At 41.8% G+C, this 16,972-nt stretch overlaps 1 protein-coding gene across 2 annotated transcripts in view; it reads right to left on the bottom strand.

Moving 5' to 3' along the window:
* LOC129864123 (astrotactin-2-like) overlaps nucleotides 1-16,972 on the bottom strand; it is a 485,619-nt gene that overhangs the window by 347,432 nt on the left and 121,215 nt on the right. For both annotated transcript variants that reach the window (XM_055936744.1, XM_055936743.1), the window contains exon 3: nucleotides 8,993-9,434. In XM_055936744.1, the coding sequence (XP_055792719.1) occupies nucleotides 8,993-9,434 (442 nt within the window). The remainder of the gene's footprint in view (nucleotides 1-8,992; nucleotides 9,435-16,972) is intronic.

Raw genomic sequence — 16,972 nt, 5'->3', positions numbered from 1 at the left:
GTATTGACATGTTGAATGCACCGCGCTGTCTGTCTGAACTGCTGGCACACAGCTCGGACACCAGTGCATACCCCACAAGACATGCCACAAGAGGTCTCTTCACAGTCCCTAAGTCCAGAACAGACTATGGGAGGCGCACAGTACTACATAGAGCCATGGCTACATGGAACTCTATTCCACATCAAGTAACAGATGCAAGCAATAAAATTAGATTTAAAAAACAGATTAAAAACACCTTATGGAACAGTGGGGACTGTGCAACACAAACATAGGCACAGACACATGTATACACACACACGCGATAAGATACGCACTATACACACACATGGATTTAGTACTGTAGATATGTGGTAGTCGTGGAGTAGAGGCCTGAAGTCACACAGTGTGTTGTGAAATCTGTGAATGTATTGTAATGTTTTTAAAATTGTATAAACTGCCTTAATTTTGCTGGATCCCAGGAAGAGTATGGCTAATGGGGATCCATAATAAATACAAATACAAATCAAAGCTTTTGCAATGTAAACTGACATGGTGTTCATCCAATCATAGGATTAGGATCAGAGCACAAACCTAGTGTGATGTATTGGGGTTGTGCCACAGAGCATTATGAGGGTTCTATGTGTTGAGAAGAGTGGTGAGTTGGTGACATACTGGATAGAGACTACGAGTGAAGAGCGATAGTTGAGTATTTGCTGTATATTATTCAAATTAGCTTCTTCAAACTACAGGAGACGGAGGAGGTAGATTATAAAGTATTGTTTTCTTGGTTTTAGGACTTTACTGTTGTGTGGATTTAGTGCAATTATTTTTGCCTTGCTAACTTTAGTAGCAAGTGCTAATGTTAGCTAGCTACCAGAGTGAAGTTTTCTCCGTCAGAATGGCTAGCTAATGCTAACAACAATGTAGTAGATGATTTGTTAAAGACCCCCGCTCATTGCCCACATCAGTTTCAAGCTTCTTGGAAAAAGCTGCATTAATCATGTGATGGACTAACATCTGCCTATTCAAACTGCGCAACACGAGACGGTAAGAAGAAACAGGGTCACACTCAGCTTATCGGAAAGAGTTGGCTTTTACTTAGGGCCACAATGAAAGGGAAAGTTCAGCTAACAAGGGCAACTACAAGGAGCTTGCAGAGGTAATCGCACGTTAGGATGCTTTACTTGCTGAGCATATGGACGGTTCTACTGTCTTTTCTGGGACGTCGAAATCAATTCACAATAATTTGATAACTTCCAACGCATCATCCATTAAAAGTGAGATTAAAAAGAGAGGTGTAGTGTAGTCCATGTAGTCCATACCATTGCCGTGGGTCTCTCATCCTCCTCAGTTTTTCAAGTCACCAGCCCCCACTGTTCTTCTTCTAATGTCCTCATTTTCCTTTAATTTAAAGAAGAGGTGTTCTCCCACACACCATAACCATCATCATCACCACCATCATCATCATCATCTCAATAACAGTAAGTCCTAATCGTTTGGCATTATCGTGCATGAGGGTCCTCCCATTAACTTCTATGAGTGCAAGTGAGCCAACAGTACCACCCCTATGTGACATCAGTAGAGAAAAATGGCTGCCAAACTTGGCAACTCTCAGGCAGCTCAGGGCAACGCTTTGATTCATATCTAATCAGGGTTGTCAACCTTCACTTTGACAAATGGCAGGGAGCTCATTGCAATAGAGACTTTCCCTACTTTACTGTTGCTTCTCCGGGGCATCTCTCTAACTACTGAACTCACTCAAGGACAATTTACTGTGGTGGGCTTTTATTTTGTTAATTTACTTATGGGAGTATACGTGCGTACACACACACAAAACATGGCTCTGAGCAGTAGTATGCAAACTACTCTTCAAAATGACTGCGCCCTAAAAACACACCAATACTGACAAAAGGTGTAAGTACAGTATGTTTGTGTGTGTGTGAGAGTGTGAAAAGTAGCTTGTTGCGTATGTGTTTGTGTGAAAACCAGGATGATAAACGACAAAAAGGTTCACTTTAATGCATTCCTCTTTGCAATTGAAAGCCACATATCCCATAAACATACTATACATTTCTCTATCTCCGTCAACTGCAATATGACGGGCCAGGGTTCCACTGCACTGAGGCTTTCTTAACAGCATCAATTTTGATCGATAACAACAGCAGCAATCTCCAGTATAACATGCCTTTTATAAAGCCTCAATGAGCATCAAATGAACTGGGCCAAGTACAGCAACTTATGAGATCATTTAGACCAGAACGAGAGCTGAAGTCTTGAGTGGTACTGTGAGGAACCGAAGACAGACTACTGGTTCATATTATGTATTGTCAGTGTGGAGCCTAGTGGAGTATTCTGACAGTATCAGCCCTGTCAAGGCCACAGAGTCCAGGTCCAATCCATATAAACTGAATTGGAAAGGAAAGGAAGGCCATTTGGAATCAATAGCATGGATAGATTGCATGAATGTGTATGGAATGTTTCATGATGACTGCACTAACAAAATCCCAGCCCCATACTTTTACAACATGTTGTGCATTTGTTGTGCATTTACATCAATCAACAATAATGGTAGTGCTAATTCCCATGGAATGTCCATGTAGACAAGTCCTTCTCTTGGACAGAGAGAATACTATTTGTTCTATTCATCCTGTTTCTATGTGTTGGCCTCTACTAAGGTCAGGGCCAGCCAATAATAGAGTGTATCCTGTAGGTGTGAGACAATGCCCAGTTTCGAGAGAAGGGCACACAGAATTCCCATTCTTTAATTACAAAAACAGGGTATTTAACATGTACCACATGATGAATAATACATAACAGTGGAAGATAGAATGGGTCGCTTCAATGTTAAAGGGGTGGATGGCTTTTTTGAAGAGGTTCCAGACAGTGCAAAGACAGTCAGGTAGAGTGTACTGAGTTCTGACGTCGAGACAGGGAGTCTGAAAAAAAGTGTTGTTAATATTAAAATACAATTTGAGTGTTAAAGGTGGAAAAGAGGTGGATGGAAGGGCCAGCTCCTGTGCAGAATATCTTATTTTTAGGAGGATAGCTCAAGGACTAGGGTCAATTTATGTCTTCAATGTGAAATGATCCAGATACATTTTTAAACATGCACGTTCAAGCAAAAGAGAAGGAAACTAAGACATTGCTATCCTTGAAGTCCATACAGAAAAACTCAGCTGAGCTTAATTAATGGTTTTCTATCTGTTTTAGTTAGCCACTCAATGCGGATGACACTATTTCCTTAAAGCTATGGCGATATAAAAGGACAACCTCAGTGATCAAAAGGACACTTTGATGCTTTGTGTAAAAAAAAATACAAAAAAATCATCATCCCATTTAACTCAGTGGTAACCAAAAAAGTCCAGTCCACAAAGCAGCCGTGACAATTTCCACCGCTGACATTGTCGCCAACTGAAGCCTTAATTAATCGCTAAATTCTTTCAATTAGCAGAAAGCCAATCAAGAGATAATGTGAGCCTACCCTTTCCATCCCTGTCATCTTAGGCATTGGGGAGGGAGGACCGTTGAGTCAGTTGTGAATCGGATGGCCTTTCATCTTTCGTGTAAATGGGCCTTAATGCAGGCATGCTTTCAAATGTCACCACCTCGCTGGCCATATCCACACACAGAGGAGGAATCACTGTGGGTTATAGGACCACTGAGCACATTCTTCATATTAATTGGCCGTGGCCAGATCTCCTTCATGGCATCTGGGGTAATTGTGTTAGATCTTACCAGAGGTGAAATGTTCCAACACTATCTGATTCGACAGCATTCAGTTTTTATGTTGAGAGACATCATTAAACATCAATCGCTGTTATTGTAGGGACAGCTAAACGATACCGTAAATAGGACAACGGAGCGATTAATTCACCGTAAATAAAGGCAATGAGGCCTCATTTCACTCCGGGCCAATCCGAGGGAGCAGCGGATGTGCATTTACGGCTGTGTTCCCCCTGTTTGCTCTTCATTTCTCTCCTTTTATTTCCCACATCGTTGTAAACACCACGTCAGTGCTGGTTGATAACTGATGACAAATGAACGCCAGGTGATAAAGGCATAAACCCTGCCAGCGGGGACGCCACAAATCAGCCAGCCATTGTCACTTATGGTGGATGACTGGCATCGCCATGGTGACAGGATTAATTGGAAAGCTCAGTGTGTGACACTGGAGGCAGCACTGAGATAGACACTGGTGATTGATACAAGCTGGTGGATGGATGGATGCTCCTCTCTTTCACCAAAGATAAAAAATAAAAGAGACAACACAGGTTGGTATTAATGCTAAAGGGAATCCTTGTTCCTTTTTGGGCGACCAGACCAAGTTCAGAAATGTAAGTTATAAATCTATCATTCTCATTGAAAGCAAGTCTAAGAATCGGTAGATCTATTCTATGTGCAATATTTACATGCTTCCAGTTCTTAAGTAAATTGTTTGTCTTTTAATTTGGGTTTTGTACACCAGCTTCAAACAGATGAAAATACAATAGTTTTGCTTATGGAAAATATGTTTCACAACAGTTTAGATGGTACAATGATTCTCTACACTAGCCTTGCTTGTTAAGTCGCATAAACTGAAATTAGGCGATCTATTCGAATTTTAGCAACCAGGAAATGGTTGAGAGATTTCTGCATAGTGCATCTTTAACACAGTCAGGGAATTAGTTGAAGTCGGATATGCTAAAGGAGATACTAACATTCAATATCATCATTGTCTTTTTTCTCTTTAAGCTGCAAAAGAGGCAGGTGCCTTAACATATCCACTTGGGAGTCTTTAGTGTGGGATGCTTAGTATAGCAGGAAGCAGTGCTGAGGTGTGTGACCTTCTACCCCCATTGATGTCAAATGTGAGTGCAACTCTCCTGTTGACATCAATTTATGATTCATGGCCTATTTTTTTATATTTTAAGATCGTGCAAGATATCATGATGAGAATAGAAACCTGCAGACTGGGAGATATTTTGTTTTTCCTCTGTTTCCTTGCTCTTCCATAAGATCTGAGGCCAAGGCCACCCCATGACACTCATCTGAGATTTGATTATAAAGGCAGAGATGCAACAGGGTAATTGGCCCGCTTTATTTTCTATTATCTCTCTCTCTCTCATGTGAACTTGTTTACTTGTCTAAATGTGTGTGTGTGCAAGTTTGTGTGTGTACCATTGTGAGTGTTTGTGTAACTATGTGTAACGCTGCTTACAGTTTCAGCCATAATTTCAAATGGGACTACCTGTAGCGATAATACAAGCCAGAGAAGTTATTTTACTTGACGGGCAGCGAACACATCAGACAGGGACCCACTCAAGCTGCCATTAGCAGTGTTTATGCAGTCCCAATGAGCCTGGGTGACTGACTCATCAGGGAGTCCCTGTCCAAGTGGCCAATGCTGCTCTGCAAAGAACACAGGGAAACACAGCTATCCCTCGGTACTCTCTAATATTTCACAAAACACATACCGTTTTATATTGAAAACAACTGCTTGCAATCTATTCCACTCTGTGGAGAAGAGAGATTGTAGATCGGGTGGGAAATAGAGAACAGGATGCTCTTTCCCTGTGGTTATTTACTGGTGTAAAGTATACAACCTGACAGATACCCTATTCAGTACGCACAATTCAATGAGGAATTATAGGATGCACACAGTACTTTTTCTTGGTTATTGCCGAGGGCCTACAACTTCAATACAAGTGGGAATGTAAATATACAAGTAAAAATAAACATTTATTGGGAAGTGTTTTGACAAATGCCACAATAATTCACAGACCCAATAAACTGTGATCTTCCGTTTCTTAATTCTGTAAATAAATTAATCAACTAATTCAGTGTAGCCAAGTGTACTGGCATACTGGTTTAATTGCAGGCGACGTAACGTAAATAGCAGACACATCACGAGGACATTGAGAACCAATGGTGGTCCTCAATACGGGCTGATGGTAATTGCTGTCCTGGCGTCCGGAATTATGTGGCACCTGATTTATGGAATACCACTGTCCAACGCATGCACAGAGCGCCAGGTCCCCACTGAATAACCAAATGACAGGCCTTTGGAAGCCCGGTGTAAAGACTCAGACACACACAGGAACCTCTGAGGCAAGCTCAATAATTCCTCCAGATAGGCCCATTCAGCAGGCTGAGAATGGGGTCATCTGTTAGCTGAGACAGACAGATAAAGGAGCGCCTGGTATTTGGAGACCTTTGGGAGGCACGCTGACATATAAAAGGTAAAGCGAGTTAATCGGCTCTGTATTCAAATGATATGGCTTTGTAGGTGTGAGTTGGTGGATATATGATTGTTGGAAATGCCTGGAGGTTTGTGTTGTTGGGAGAAGGATGATTCAGTATTTAGAGCCAGGACTCTTTACTGACCTTGTGACCTGACCTTGGAAAACTCCAGGCCCCAGTTATGGCCTATTTCTAGGGCTTGGTGGCTTTCCTGTTCAGGTCACGTTAGTCAGGAAAAACTCATGGACCTACATATAAATTATACACTCAAGTCCGAACATTAATATGAGACTTAAGACTGACTGTCTGTTGTATACAGCCCAAGGGTATAATATATAAATTAGCATGTCTTCAAATTTAAAATGCACAGAATGACCAGGAGGACACGACAAGTATGTTTTCTCCGATGGAGATCCTTTGATGTCAACTAAAACCAGTGTCCCAAACCTGCTGTTAGGCGGACTGTGGGTCCTGCAGCTGCTTCCCTGTGCGGTGACAATACCTTACAGCCAGTGATTAGCACAAGGACAGGTTTTTAAAAGCAGATGATACGATGTAAACAGGCCAACTTGAAGAGCTTGTTTTATTTTACTGGCTGCGTATGGAGGAGAGAATGGAGAATGAACAGAAAAAGGGGGAGTGACAAGGCTAATCTCCCAGAGAGCAGATTTCGAGTGTCTGAAGTTTGCTTGTTTTTGGAACAAGATGTCACTAGACAACGCAGCGAGTGTCCATCTTTGTTCATCTGTGTCTTATTTATAGGAAGAGAGATCAATCAGCCGGGAAAAAGGAAGCAGCAAAAAGGAGAACGCAGAAAAAAAGATTTTGTGATTTTAACAATCTGATGATTTCCACAGATTACAATATAAATCACACACAAGATCAGGATGCAGATATCCCCAGTTTTGAATTAATTGAGGCGATTACTTATGCAGGCTAGCCGGCCGTATGGTGGATGTGTTCAAGCGGGAGCTGAACCCGTGCCAAGAGGATACACTTCATGATTTATTCAAGGCAAAGGCCCCTTTTGAATTGTCTTTATTACTTAAGCAATAAGGGACAAGGTGGTGTGGTATATGGCCAATATACCACGGCTAAGGGCTGTTCTTACGTACGACGCAACGCGGAGTGCCTGGATACAGCCCTTAGCCGTGGTATATTGGCCATATACTACAAATCCCCAAGGTGAGTTATTGATATTATAATCTGGTTACCAACATAATTAGTGGAGTAAAAATAATATACCCGTGGTATATGGTCTGATATACCACAGCTGTCAGCCAAACAGCATTCAGGGCTCAAACTACGTAGTTTATAATTTGATATATATACTGAGCATCATTAAACAAAATCTGGGAGGTGATATTATATAAAAATGTTAAACTAGACCAAGGACATTCCAAGAGCTAATAAAGTGTGTTCAAAACATTGCTTCATGAAAGAAAACCTGCTGCTTTTTAATTTAAATGTTAGCATATGGAATGATTTCTTCAGGCAACTACTATTTCCCTATGATTCTTCATATCAGTCCGTAAATGATTAAATCAAGCCAAACATTGAAGCCATTTGAAAACATGCTGCTGCTGTTTTGAAGAAAAAAAATATCCAAGTACATTTTCAATTACATTATGTTTTCAGTGGCATTACACTTGACTCTCTTTTGCACAGCAATCTGGCCCTACTGCTGTTGGCTTTACAGAGAAAGCCTCCATCCACCAGCACAAAAAACTGGGAGCACCAAAGTATTACCCTTTCAGCTACAGATGAATAATGCAAAGTTCCTTTCCCAAAAGAAAATGTATCACATGAAATTAAAGGATGGCTGTGTCCTGGTCCCTCTCTCCTCACCGGGAGCGGTGTTGTGGGTTCAGGAAGTTGAGTTTGGCTAAATTGCTTTTTGCTGAATGATAAATACTAGTAGAGAGAGGAGGGTAGCCCCGGGAAACGGGATGTTAAACTTTGCCATGTATAATTTAACATGACACGAATAGCGCTCACATTGAAAAACCACCCCAGCAATCCGCCACCCCTCAATTATTAAAGCTGAACTTCCCTGGGGTACAGTGTGGTTCAACGTGGATATGATGTAATCTACAGCTATTACAGTGACCTGCAGTCACATTTAATCCACAACCAGAATTAACTGTGGAGAACAACTCATTAAATTCTACTATTAGGCTTTTTTCAGATAACACATTCCATTTTTCACATCTATTTTCAACACATTATATAAAAAATAAAAAATAAATTGTTGTTGCTTTGAGTCCATAATATAGGACACAGTTCCAGAACTACACACTGGATTGCGATTAACGAGGGTCAATGAGTTTGACTCATCGAATCACCCCCATTAGTAAGAGGCCAGACCAATGTCAATGACCTTCTCCATCTTGACTTGTACTCATTATTTGTGGTTGACAGAAACACGGGACCAATGGCCATTTTCTAACACGGGATTAACCAAGAGGACGGAGACAGTGTTTCAGAGGAAAACACATGTCCACTTTTTGAGCTAATCCTATCTGAGTCATAAAATATGAACAGCGACTAAGCAAAACCAGTTGTGTGTAGAATATTTGAAGTGTAACATACATTCCTTTGGACGTAGAGTACAGGACGAGGAGTACATAAGGATTTCATAGGTAGATGATTTGTCACCAAAAGTGGTTGCTTTTCAATAAAAATGTTGAACAGAAATATATTATATTCTCAATCTGTTTCAACATTACAGTGACTGTGTTATAGTCTAATCTGTAGACTACGGTGGACTGTAACATACTCCAGTAGTACCCACCTCTTTTATCCAGACTGTGTTGGAGGCTGTCCTCCCCCTTCCTCAGGCTGTCAGTGTGCTGACTGTGGGTCAGTGTCCCCTGGCTGGGCCCATACTCATCCAAGCCCAGGACTTTCCCATCGCTCAGCTGGTTGTGGACCTGGTTGGGTGTGGAGGTGTGTGTGTGTCCCATCTGATCGTCCTCATCACAGTCGTAGTCGTCAAGGATGGGGGTCTCCCGGATGGGCATGCCAATGACAGAACTGTGCTGGAGCTGCCGGGAGCCCCGGAAGCTGTCCCTGCCTTGGGGCCCCAGCAGCACAGAGGGGATGTAGTGGATCTCATGGGTGGCCTCGGTGCTGGCGCTTTTCTGGGGGACACGTCGGCGCTTGCACCAGCGGTGACGAGTGTACAGCACCAGGGTGAAGAGGAGGATGAGGAGGAGGAGAGCGATCAGGCCTCCCTGGAAGAAAGAGGGAGAGACGTGAGAGTAAGACAGACATATACAAGCATGCATTTGCACAAAAAGAGAGACACTATTAGAGATTATGAGTGAATCTAGTCTGAGTGAGAACAAGTTGGTCAAGTTTCTCCAGAGCAGACGGCCTGTTGAAGTGTCCTGTTTGGTTCAGTGAGTCAACAAATAGAGCGCTGTCCTTGGCGCTGAAATGGAGAGAAGAGCTCTCTCCTCTATCTCCTATTTTCTTTCTCTTTCCTTGTCAAAGACACATACACACACACACACACGCACGCACACACACACACACACACACACACACGCACACACACACACACACACACACACACACACACACACACACACACACACACACACACACACACACACACACAAAGCCAGTTAGTCCCACAGCCCTAGGAATTACACATGCCAATGTGATAAGGGTGTTACTAGCCTAACTAAACCCGATCTTCGTCTCCAAGCCATGGCCAACCCCTCAAAGCCTGCTCATGTAAATTCACCAGGGCACATCCATTGCTACATGGTTTGTCCCATTTCATGCCATAACAGACACATCAAAAACCTTCTAGCAGCCAATCTGAGAGTGAATAGCACACTTAATCCATACACATACAGTCCTGTGTACAGGGTGTATATAATGATAGAGCGGACATATTCCAAGAGTAACCAACAATTCTTTACACTAGTGGTCAATGGATAGACCACAGCGAGAATTAGACAAATCGTGACCACCCTAATGCCATCCAGCCTCTACTGCAACCAGACACCAAAAAAAGCACAGTCGCCATATTTTGACGCTACACCCTTCCCACAATTCCCTGTGCTTACTGTATGATACATAACAAGAGCAGAGAGGGTTATTCATCACAACATTTAAAATTCCATCTTCATGAGGAAAAACAAACCTCTCTCAAATTATAACTCATGCACTGCTGGGTGGCCATAAATCACACTAGGTAGAGATGGGCAACTCCAAAGAGGAACGTCCTCTGGACAAATGTGTTCATTAATCTCCAATAGGAGAGCAGCGTCTGAGAAATACACTCCCCCTCTGAAACAAAGTCGCCCGGCAACAACAGAAGAGAGAGCTCCTGTTTCACAAAACTTACAGAACTCCAGGGAAACTGTTCAGAACTTTTCAGAAATTCCCAAGGCTAAAAGGATGGTGTAGAAATGGAATTGAGACTGGCAATGTGAAATTAGAAACAGAATAAATAATAAAAATAGTAAGACGTGGGCATTTCAAAAACAATGGTCAGTGATCATAGCTGTAAAAGAAAATATCTGGGCCAATAATCATTACTGACTATTAAAATGTAACATTAGGTGGTTATACTTTTGCACTCTCTTCCATTCAAACAAGAGCCATGTTAACTCATAGTGATGGATGTATCCATGAGGGAGATGTGGTTCTCATTCATCTTAAGACCCTACATATCCCTGCTGCTCTGGAGTCACTCCACAGGTAAGAGATGGAGGATTCTACTCTATCCCTCTCCATCGCTCTCTTTTTTAATCACTCTCTTTCGCTCCCTCCCTTCATCAGTCCTTTTTGCTCCCCTTTCAGCTTTCTTTCCTCTGCTCTCTCTCTCCCTCCCTCTCTCCCTCCCTCACAGATTACCACCTACTCATATGGCGCATGGTCTGGCCACAAACTCACGACTTACAGCACTGACGTTTTTTCAACATCCTTTAGAACCAATTAAGAATAAATGAATAGATTAACAAATGACTGAGAGCTAAAACCATCTGGCAGAGTTGAATATGCAACCAAGCTGCTACATCAACACTGAGCCACAATGCATGCATCCTATTTCGCATCGTCATACTGAAAGCCAATATCCATGTATTCAATAACGAATAGGGATGAGTGGATCAAAATGAAGCATCAATGTGTTGTACAGCTGACACAAGTATTACCCCTCTCATCAGCAGGTTAGCGTTTTTTTTGTCATGAATCTTGTTCTGGAAGCAGCTCGGCAGAGTTGTCACTAGCTAGCACAGCCACAATGTTATAATATTTTTTGCCTAACCCTAACTTTAACCACACTGCTAACCCTAATACCTAACCTTTACATTACATTAAGTTAGCACATTTTTGTTTTCATACATTTTTACAATATAGCCAATTTTGACTTTGCAGCTGGCTTAACTTCTACTTCATCACAATCCCGGATCCGGGAGCACCCCCATCAGTAAAAAAGCTGACTAGCATAGCCTAGCATAGCGTCACAAGTAAATACTAGCATCTAAATATCATTAAATCACAAGTCCAAGACACCAGATGAAAGATACACATCTTGTGAATCCAGCCATCATTTCTGATTTTTAAAATGTTTTACAGGGAAGACACAATATGTAAATCTATTAGCTAACCACGATAGCAAAAGACACAACTTTTTTCCCCCACCATTTTTTCCCTGCATAGGTAGCTATCACAATTTCGACCAAATAAAGATATAAATAGCCACTAACCAAGAAACAACTTCATCAGTGACAGTCTGATAACAAATTTATTTTATAGCATATGTTTTGTTAGAAAATGTGCATATTTCAGGTATAAATCATAGTTTACCATTGCAGCCACCATCACAACTCTCACCAAAGCAACTAGAATAACTACAGAGACCATCGTGTATTACCTAAATACTCATCATAAAACATTTCTGAAAAATACACAGCGTACAGCAAATGAAAGACAAAGATCTTGTGAATCCAGCCAATATTTCAGATTTTTTAAGTGTTTTACAGCGAAAACACAATATAGCATTATATTAGCTTACTACAATAGCCAACCACACAACAGCATTGATTCAGGCCAACAATAGCGATAACGAATAAACCAGCAAAAGATATTAATTTTTTCACTAACCTTCTCAAACTTCTTCAGATGACAGTCCTATAACATCATATTACACAATACATATAGAGTTTGTTCGAAAATGTGCATATTTAGCGGCACAAATCGTGGTTATACAATGAGAAAAGTAGCCAAGCTGCCAACACTATGTCGGGAGAAATCTTGGGAGAGGAACCTAATCTAATCAGTAACTAATCCTAAACTTGACTAAAAAATACAGGTTGGACAGCAAATGAAAGATACATTAGTTCTTAATGCAATCGCTGTGTTAGATTTTTTAAATTAACGTTACTACGACATACAGCGTGCGTTAAAGCGAGACCGCACCGAGATTAATGGCGGAATATGAGTTTAACATTTTTCAACTGAACAACGAATAACATCATAAATAGTTCTTACTTTTTAATGAGCTCCCATCAGAATCTTGGGCAAGTTGTCCTTTTTCCAAAAGAATCGTTGCTCGGTTGTAGATTGTCGTCTTCAACGTTGGAATTAGCAGTAAACATTAGCCATGTGGCAAAGACGTGTCCAACTCACTAAAACGCAGCACCAATAAATATCCGAAAATCGCAATATACTGATATAAACTGATATAACTCGGTTTAAAATAACAACATTATGATGTCTTTAACACCTATATCGAATAAAAACAGAGCCGGATATATCTAAGGGCTATAACGGGAGTTTTCTAGAACGACATCCAGAGGTCCTTTTTGCGTCATGGCGAAGAGAAGAAAGGAAGGACCCAACGTTGCCAGCCCATTTATAAGCTCTCAGATCTGCCTAGCAACACCATTTCAATTCTCACTATTCGCTGACATCCAGGGGAAGGCGTATGCAGTGCATCTCAACCAATAGAAGACAGGCAAATTAATAAAGGGACCTCAGAACAGCCTGCAGATTTCAGCATTCTCACATCCTCATAGGAAAATTGCTCTAACTCCAGTTCTGTTTTACTCACAGATATAACTCAAACGGTTTTAGAAACTAGAAAGTGTTTTCTATCCAATAGTAATAATAATATGCATATTGTACAAGCAAGAATTGAGTACGAGGCAGTTTTATTTGGGAACGAAATTATTACAAAGTGCCAACAGCACCCCCTATTGAGAAAAGGTTTTAACTAACAGGAAATTGCGCAGTTCTGCCTCCAGAACAAGACTCATTACAATAAACATCAACCTGAATCTCATCATGCTCTGCTGAAGAGGCTCTGAAATAAAGACAAGCTCTTGTCAGTGATTTTCATCATAATAAGCTTTGCCCCGGGGATAAACTGTGGAATAAAAACAACAAAACACTGAGCTAACCCATCATGCACCTGTTCAGTTCTGTAGCCACCATCTTGGCACAAGGGAAGCAGCTCTCTTCCTGGCAGGCACACTGAGAAATGAGATAGCTGTAGTACATTCATCTTCAGGAAACTCATTGAACAAACAATGTATCCACACAAAGATATACATATGCGTGCATCTGTGTACATAGTAACAGATTAATTCATCACATGCACAGACGCAGATGAACATACTCATGTACTGTACATGAAATAAAAAAGTAATCCATGCCCCCCACACACATACACTCAAACATCTGCTCAATTTCCGTGCCTTGATGTGGGTACATCTGTGCGCACACACACACATAGTATTTTACCACACACACACACCCATGTACTGTATATTAAATAAAAAAGTAATCCATACCCCCCACACACATACACTCAAACATCTGCTCAATTTACGTGCCTTGAGGCAATGTAATACCAATTCCGAGATGCATTTGGTACAGAGTGGTGACTGTGTGTACCTCTCACATCAGCGAGGTTGTTAACAGTGCTGTACCACAACAAGTGGAGGCATAGGCCTGTTTCTGGGTGAGCAAACGGCCTGTTTCTGGGTGAGCAAACTGTTGTAGCCTATATCAGATGAACCCTCAGTGGAGTGGACCTGAGGGCCTGCCTTACCCTTTCTTTCTTTCTCTCTCATTCTCTCTTTCTCGCTCTCCCTCATCCCCCTCTTCCCCACATGAAGTTAAAGTGCCATGTGTCCAGGCAGCTGCTATCTACTCTACCCATCCAACTGCAACTCCCAGAGCCAAGGGACGGAAGACTCGGCTCACTGGTTACTGTGGCAACTTTATTCTACGCCCACAGGGGAACCTTTCCCATGACCCACCAGGGTCAGGAAGTGATGTCACCAGGAGTGTGGTCTCAAACAGGTAGTGTGGCAAGATGAGGAGGTGGAGGGGAAAAGAGCTGCATGTGCTGTGAGCCTAGAGTTGTCCCCTATGACGTTTTCAATGAAGCTAGGTGACTGAGAAGAATATAGTTAACAATTGTAATTGTGATTCAGGAAAATTACTAATTAAATGAACCATGAAGTACACTGCATGTGGTGAGTTAATTGTACATACAACCAAAACAGAGAAAGTGAATTGCTAAATTAAAAAAAAATCTTCACAGCCAACATAAAAATAGTTCCAAGATAATTGAAAAATGAAATATAGAAAGCCCACAACCTGAGCCATGAAATCATCAGGGAAATGACATTGACCCTCGGTTGCCCTACTTAATCATAAAATCTGATTAAACTCTGGTTGAAAACTGAATGGAAAATCTCCACAAGCTTAACTGAAAATACCAGGTTGACCTCCACATTCTGTTTCTCTTCGTAGTATGGCTACAGAAAGGCAGGCGTATTGGTTGGCTCTGTCTGATTGGCTCAGTCCCACCACCACCCACCCAAATAGCCTTCCCATACCTCTCCATGCCGCCCCCCTTGGCCCTGACTCTGGTCCCTGGGCAAGGTGAGAGATTTGTGGATAGATTTGCCTGTTGCTGGCCCTGGCCCTCCTGAATTACAGCAGGGAATTAGGCCTGAGTTACTGCTTTGCCGCACGCCCACCCTGCATCTCACAATGCCTCCCCTCCTCCTCCTCAGCTAAGCAGTTCTAGCCAGCCCTGGCTCTCTGGTTCTCTGGGTGTCATCATATGCAGAGGGATGCTCTGCATACATAGATCATTGAGATAGATAATGTTTTATTTATATTCAGGGGACTCTATGTGCAGGGAGAATGAATGAAAAGGAATGAAAAGCAGATCGAGAGAGCAACGGGAAACGAACAGAACAAAAATGAGGACATGCTGTCAACTTCCAAGCTGTCACAGAGCTGGTCATAACTCAGCAGACGTGTAACAGACACCATAGCTACATAACAGGCTGTAAGACCGCATGCATCAGAGGAAAATAGCCAGTTATTATATAACTGATTTACTAAGCGTTTGCAACACTGCAAAAGCATGAATCATGTTTGGTTCCCCAGAGAAAATTCAACATTGAATGTATCAATAAACAGTGCTTGTGAGAAGGGATACAGTATTAAGGTAAAGTATAAATGAAGACTGTATTCTGTTTGAGCCTCGTGTTGGGTGTTGTATTCTGTTTGAGCCTCGTGTTGGGTGTTGTATTCTGTTTGAGCCTCGTGTTGGGTGTTGTATTCTGTTTGAGCCTTGTGTTTGGTGTTGTATTCCGTTTGAGCCTCCTGTTGGGTGTTGTATTCTGTTTGAGCCTCGTGTTGGGTGTTGTATTTTGTTTGAGCCTCGTGTTGGGTGTTGTATTCTGTTTGAGCCTCGTGTTGGGTGTTGTATTCTGTTTGAGCCTCGTGTTGGGTGTTGTATTCTGTTTGAGCCTCGTGTTGGGTGTTGTATTTTGTTTGAGCCTCGTGTTGGGTGTTGTATTCTGTTTGAGCCTCGTGTTTGGTGTTGTATTCTGTTTGAGCCTCGTGTTTGGTGTTGTATTCTGTTTGAGCCTTGTGTTGGGTGTTGTATTCTGTTTGAGCCTCGTGTTGGGTGTTGTATTTTGTTTGAGCCTCGTGTTGGGTGTTGTATTCTGTTTGAGCCTTGTGTTTGGTGTTGTATTCTGTTTGAGCCTTGTGTTGGGTGTTGTATTCTTTTTGAGCCTCGTGTTGGGTGTTGTATTCTGTTTGAGCCTCGTGTTGGGTGTTGTATTCTGTTTGAGCCTCGTGTTGGGTGTTGTATTCTGTTTGAGCCTTGTGTTTGGTGTTGTATTCTGTTTGAGCCTCGTGTTGGGTGTTGTATTCTGTTTGAGCCTCGTGTTGGGTGTTGTATTCTGTTTGAGCCTTGTGTTGGGTGTTGTATTCTGTTTGAGCCTTGTGTTGGGTGTTGTATTCTGTTTGAGCCTCGTGTTGGGTGTTGTATTCTGTTTGAGCCTTGTGTTGGGTGTTGTATCGCCTACTTTGTCCCTGATGCCAGTGATGTGTAAATGTGGTCCGTGGTGTGAGTTGAACAGGGTAGGGTGAGTCAGGGCATTAGAGTTTCAAGTTTTAATGTCACATGCACAAGTACACTGAAATGCCTTTTTTGCTAGCTCTAACCCCAACAATTCAGGAATAACAATGTAATATTAAAAATGACAAGGTAAAACCAAATATAATATACAGGGTCAGTTTCAGCACCATATTTTCAATGTGCAGTCATACTGGATCGATAGAGGTAGATATGTGTAGGGGTAAGGTGACTAGACATCAGGATATATAATAAACAGAGCAGCAGCAGCGTATATAATTATTGTATGTGAGTGGGTGTGTAGAGTCAGTATAAGTGTGTGTGCATATTATGTGTGAGTGAGAAAATTATGGAGTG

The sequence above is a fragment of the Salvelinus fontinalis genome, chromosome 10 (genome assembly GCF_029448725.1).
Source record: "Salvelinus fontinalis isolate EN_2023a chromosome 10, ASM2944872v1, whole genome shotgun sequence".
Classification (NCBI taxonomy): Eukaryota; Metazoa; Chordata; class Actinopteri; order Salmoniformes; family Salmonidae; genus Salvelinus; species Salvelinus fontinalis.
This window is presented reverse-complemented; position numbering and strand designations above follow the sequence as displayed.